At 40.4% G+C, this 5,933-nt stretch overlaps 2 protein-coding genes across 2 annotated transcripts; both read right to left on the reverse strand.

Annotated features, from left to right (window-relative positions):
* Positions 1-1,046: 1,046 nt before the first annotated feature.
* On the reverse strand, positions 1,047-1,703 carry LOC123175777 (putative lipid-transfer protein DIR1). The gene has a single exon (XM_044590305.1). The coding sequence runs from the start codon at positions 1,632-1,634 to the stop codon at positions 1,317-1,319; it is 318 nt and encodes a 105-aa protein (XP_044446240.1). The 5' UTR covers positions 1,635-1,703; the 3' UTR covers positions 1,047-1,316.
* A 3,344-nt stretch (positions 1,704-5,047) lies between these two features.
* On the reverse strand, positions 5,048-5,697 carry LOC123175778 (putative lipid-transfer protein DIR1). Its single transcript, XM_044590307.1, has one exon. The coding sequence runs from the start codon at positions 5,608-5,610 to the stop codon at positions 5,293-5,295; it is 318 nt and encodes a 105-aa protein (XP_044446242.1). The 5' UTR covers positions 5,611-5,697; the 3' UTR covers positions 5,048-5,292.
* Positions 5,698-5,933: the final 236 nt, after the last annotated feature.

Genomic DNA, 5,933 nt, shown 5'->3' on the forward strand with positions numbered 1-5,933 from the left:
TTCGTCAACAAATCCGAGCATGTGCAATCGCAAATTCTGATGGTTCCCAGTCCTAGGATGCATGTAGATTTCAACGACACTGGAAAAGCAATTCTAACCAAATACAATACTTGTGTACACTGAATATGTGGCATGCTGAAATGGACCTAGCAACGACTAAGCTCTACTCCTTGGTCGACACACAATGGTTCCTTTACGGATTGTTGCTCTACTCTTCTCTCGCACTTAAATAGAAACATTGTGTGGTGCAACAACCATGTGATGGATATTTTCATGCAATTCAATACTGCCATATAAGCACATGGACATTTTTGTATTGGTACGAGTGTCCCTCCTTCAGCGAAGTAGCTCCCCTATTATAAATTTTGCCTGAATCAATCAACGTTCATAGTGTGCTTCCTACTGGTGACCATATCTGAGAAAGCCCTTACATTTGGTGGGGGCAATTGTAGAGTGATCCCAGAGCACACACACCTCATCCCTCACCGAGGATTATCGGACCTCCAAACTGAAACCACCTAGCAAGTAGTGAGTTGTGCTGGTGTAGACATTATGTTTGATTATGCAAATCAGGAGTCCTGCCTTTCCTGCTTGTATTATAGCACATGTTCATTTACCAGTTGCTGGTAGGATGCTTTCTGGGATCACCTCCAAATTCTGAACGAACTGTTGTGCTATATGCCTTTTTAATTATACATAGTTACATTTTAGAGATTCTCTAGAAGCCAGAGAGGTGTTGCGGTAGTCTGTTGGATACCATAGGACGTGCATGTTTTTACAATATAAACATTGACTGCAGTTTCTTTTAGCGCACATAGATGAAAAATCACAATCTCTATATAGAATACTCCCTCCGTTCCGATTTACTCATCGTGGTTTTAGTTCAAATTTGAACTAAAACCATGACGAGTAAATCGGAACGGAGGGAGTACTAGCTGCACAAATGGACAGTCGTCTTGATAATTGATTACATAATTATTTACGAGTGCCCAATAGGGGGAAAATGTTGTGGTCAACATTTACTTGTTTGATAGAACATATGCAACTTTTTGACACGAAAGACACCAATATAAGATATTAATTTCATGGGACAACATGCAAGACGCGTTTGCCATCCTTACACTTAACATGCATATACTATTTTATCAAGAGCTTAATGAGATAATCACACTTTCAAATTACACAATAACAATAAGACCGAGTAGGACAATGCTTTTTCAAGTGCTTCTCCACTTATTTAGCCATATATAAGTGTTGATGCAGATGTAGAGCAACCGACTCCTAGATGCTCATGGGTAGTACATCTGAACCAATCATCACGAGCAGTTGTTGGGCATGGTGAGACCGCACTTGCCGGGCAGAGCCATGGCGCGCTTTGCGTCGATGTGGTACATTTTCAGCCATATGCCGGCGATGCCTTTGTAGCGGCAAATGCATGATAGATTGGCCTTCCCAAGCGCAGCACAACACTCACCCGACGGACTCTCTGTCGGGTTATTCACTGCCGCCGCGGGCTGGCAAAGCTTGAATTCATCATTCGACATGCCGCAGACGCCATGAACACCCTCTAGTGTGGCGAGGGACACCACCATGACAAGCAACAGTGTTGCAGCCAATGCATTTGACTTAGCCATAGCTGTTTGTACTATTATTTTGTATCTAGTGGATTGCCAGTGAAGATTTTTGGTCTTAGCTAGGCTTTACTTTGGGAATGTGTGAGATGAATGTTTGTTGTATGGCTCTATTTATAGGGGCAGCCACTTTGTTCATGCAGTGTGTATTATTCATCAAGCAAGAACTTAGGCGCACCAAGTGCTGCCCACATGCAGAAGCACTATCTTCTTATCATAAAAGAAAAATCAGCACTCGAACCCACTGTGAATGATAACGACTACCATAGTTGGCAACAAAGAAATGTAACGAAGTAAAACTACCGATTTCTTTTGAAAGATTAGTGCGAAAATCTCTATAATGTAGTGTACGCCGCAAAATTATCATAGAAAGCGATTCTTCGATTTGCCCAGTCACAAGCTTTTTGCATGCCTTCCAAAAAAGTAAACTTTTTGCAAAAGAAAGACGGCTCATGATAACACTTGAGAATTGAACTGTTTAACCGACCGATCTATTCAGACAACCACCGAAATCTCTATGGTATATGTTCCGCTGCCGAATTATAGGAATGACTTCATTAGTGCTAAGCAAGTGTTTTGCCCTGTACCATGTGTTCACAGATATTTTGTTGTCGAAAAGAGGGTGATGTGCTCATATATAGTTAATGAAACGAGATGACCTATAGAAAAGAAACACCAATCTTGGCCTATGGTCATATATTATATGTTCGGCATTTTTAATTTGGAAAATCCTTAGAAGTCATGTATATGCACCTATTACTGAAATAATAGCACATTGCATTTCCTCCACTTCGAAAAGTAAACAAAAAACACATGCTCCTGGTCAATTAATTAGACAAGGACATCCGCTAGCTAGCTTGAAGCAATAAACCCTGCAACTAGATGCATGCATGCACCAACTGTAGCTTGAGGTATTTTCTTCAGACCATAGAGGAAATCGGCTTGATCTTGGACTGGTGGTAGCTTTTGCCGACTTAATCCAGTAGTGCTGTTAACAGGTAGACACGACACATAAACGGATTGTGGCGGGAGTGGAAGAAGAGCTCAGCCAGGTCTTCCGGAGCATGATAACATTCCATGGCATAGATATTTGGCGGGGACGTCGACCGGCACTCCAAATTAAATGAGAAGAGTCTATTGTTCATGCGAATAAGATATGTTTGTTGCCGACCAACACTTCTTATAAGCTACTAAGATGCACGTATGTGAAAGCTGAGCAGATGTTTGGGAAGGTGGAATAACCGGAGCACGTCTTAGAGAGGAGAGATCATGTGGTGGGAGCAAAATTATAGAGGTTGTCCAGAGCATGCAACTCACCGATGATCATCAGACCTCCAAATCAGAATCGCCTAGCAAGTAGTAATCTGTGGTGGCGTAGATGTTGTGTTCGATGATGCAAATCAGAAGTCCTGCCTTTCCTGCCAGCGTTCTAGCACCAGTCCATTTACTAGTTTCAGTTTTCTAGTAGGATGCTTCCTGAATTGAACGAACTGAAATGCTATTTCAAAAGCATGAGAAGTGTTCTGTCAGTCCAGGATAACACTAAAGATGTGCGTTTTTTCTAAAGATGGACATTAACTGTAATTTAATTCTATAATGCTCATAATTCATCATAGATACAAAATCAACTATAAAGAAAAATATATGTAAGGGCCTCAATGATTTAGAAGAATTTTGTAGGAATTTTGGAAGATTTTATTTCATAGGAATTTTTCGGCTAGAGCTAGTTGGTATGTAAGATTGAGAACTGTATATGATTTTTTATATTTGTTCGCATGTAATTTCAAATAAAAAATTACACTAATTTCATGGTAATTCTTCCCTATTTGTATTTTATGACAGCTACGAAACGCACCTAGTCCTTTTGGAATGTGTATTTTTTTACTCCCTCCGTCTCAAAATAAATGTCTCAACTTTGTACTAAAATTAGTACAAAGTCATACTAAGGTTAAGGCGCTTATTTTGGGATGGAGAGAGTACAATGCAACCAAACAACTTACATCGCAATTCTACCAGCTTCCTATTTCTGCATTTTTTAGAATTGTTGAAAATAAGGAGGCTCTTAAAATGAATTTGGCAGTGTCAATTTTCTTTCACATAATGTATGAAATCAAGTGTTAATCTTGCACCCTAAAAGAAAGAAAAAGAGTTGCAGTCTTGTCCATGTTCACGCCGTAAAAGGCTAGGAGAAAATCAATGGTAGAATCTCGAATACACTAGTAGAATCAGTTTAATTCCCAAGTGAATGCGGCCACATTAGTGTTCGTAACATAATAGTTTATAGTAATTTTCCATGAAATGGGATACACATTCTTGTTTTTCAAACACGATAATGGCAATCTACACAACACAGCACACTGAAACAGACTGACTCGCTCCAAGACATATGAGCTTTAATTAGTGCAGCACATTAGCATTCTTCGCTTCGAGACACCGATTCAACTCTAGATACATGTCTAGTTAACAAAATGCACTAGGATCAGTTGACTAGGATGGAAAATTTCTAAAGGAGTCCATCCCCATATGGTCATCCTGGGAAGGTTACTTCTTGTAGAAAGCTAACGGAAGTTCATGAAGTCACTAATCCCGATGCTTCTCAGCCCTAGGATGTATGTGGATTTCAACGACACTGAAAAATGAATTCTAACTAAGTGCAAAACCTGTGTACATTGAATATGTGGCATGCTGAAATGAACCTAGCAACGACTAAGCTCCACTCCTTGGTACACAAATGATGGCTTCTTAGAGTCATTGCTCTATCTCTCTTCCCACACTTAAATAGGAACATTGTGTGATCCACCAGACATGTGATGAATGCTTTCATGCAATTCAATACTGCCATATGAGCACATGGCATGGGCATTTTCGTATTGTTGTGAGTGTCCTCGTGAAGTACCTATAGATGAGCACATCACACGCACCTCACCAAGGATTATCAGACCTTCAAACTGAAACCACCTAGCAAGTAGTGAGTTGTGCTAGCGTGACAATATGTTTGATTATGCAAATCAGGAGTCCCGTCTTTCATGCTAGTATTCGAGAACATGTTCGTTTACTAGTTCCTGGTAGGATGCTTCCCGGTATCACCTTGAAATTCTGAATGAACTGTGATGCTATATGTTTGCTAATAAGTACATATAGTTTAATTTTGGAGATTTCTCTAGAAGCCAGAGAATTGTTGTGGCAGTCCATTGGATACTATAAGACGTTCATGTTTTCTAAAGATAAACATTGGCTGCATTTTCTTTTATCATACATAGATGCAAAATCACAAACTCTATATAGAAAACTAGCTGCACAAGACAATCTTCTTGATAGTTGAGTATCGATTTATTTATGAGTGATCAATAGGGGAAAATTATGATCGTCATTTACTTGTTCACTAGAAAACATGCAACTTTCTGACACGAAGGACATCACAATGAGATATTAAATTCATGGGAATAACATGCAAGGCACGCTTGCCATCCTTACACTTCCAGTATAACATGCATATATTATTTTATCAAGAGCTTAACGACTTCGAAACCACACAATAACAACAAGACCGGGTAGCATAATGATTTTCCAAGTGCTCCTCCACTTATTTAGCCATATATAAAAGTCGATGTAGATGTAGAACAACCGACTCCTAGATGCTTATGGGTAGTACATCCGATCATCACGAGCAGTTGTTGGGCATGGTGAGACCACACTTGCCAGGCAGCGCCATGGCACGCTTTGCGTCGATGTGGTACTTTCTCAGCCATATGCCAGCGATGCCTTTGTACCGGCAGATACATGATAGGTTGGCCTTCCCAAGCGCAGCACAACACTCAGCCAACGGACTGTCTGTGGGGTTATTCACTGCCGCTGCGGGCTGGCAAAGCTTGAATTCATCATTCGACATGCCGCAAACGCCATGAACACCCTCTAGTGCGGCAAAGGACACCGACATGACAAGCAACAATGCTGCAGCCAATGCATGTGCCTTAGCCATAACTGTTGGTAGTGTTATTATGTTATCTAGTGGATTGCTAGAGGAGATTTGGTCTTAGCTAGGTTTTGCTTTGGAAATGTGTGAGATGAATGTTTGGTGTATGGCTCTATTTATAGGGGCAGGCCCCTGTGTTCATGAAGTGTGTATTTTGCATGAGGGAAGAAATTAGGCACTCAAGTGCTGCTCACATGTAGAAGCATATTGTCTTATCATGCAAACAAAAATCTGCACTTGAACTCACTGTTGAGCGATAACGACTACCATAGTTGGCAAAACGATATGTAATGAAGCAAAATTTCTGATTTCAACATCAAGAGTACGCT

This window comes from Triticum aestivum, unplaced genomic scaffold (genome assembly GCF_018294505.1).
Source record: "Triticum aestivum cultivar Chinese Spring unplaced genomic scaffold, IWGSC CS RefSeq v2.1 scaffold8479, whole genome shotgun sequence".
NCBI lineage: Eukaryota > Viridiplantae > Streptophyta > Magnoliopsida > Poales > Poaceae > Triticum > Triticum aestivum.

What these genes read in the sequence shown, in the direction of transcription:
- LOC123175777 (XM_044590305.1), bottom strand. Translation starts at nt 1,634, where the DNA reads ATGGCTAAGTCAAATGCATTGGCTGCAACACTGTTGCTTGTCATGGTG.
- LOC123175778 (XM_044590307.1), bottom strand. Translation starts at nt 5,610, where the DNA reads ATGGCTAAGGCACATGCATTGGCTGCAGCATTGTTGCTTGTCATGTCG.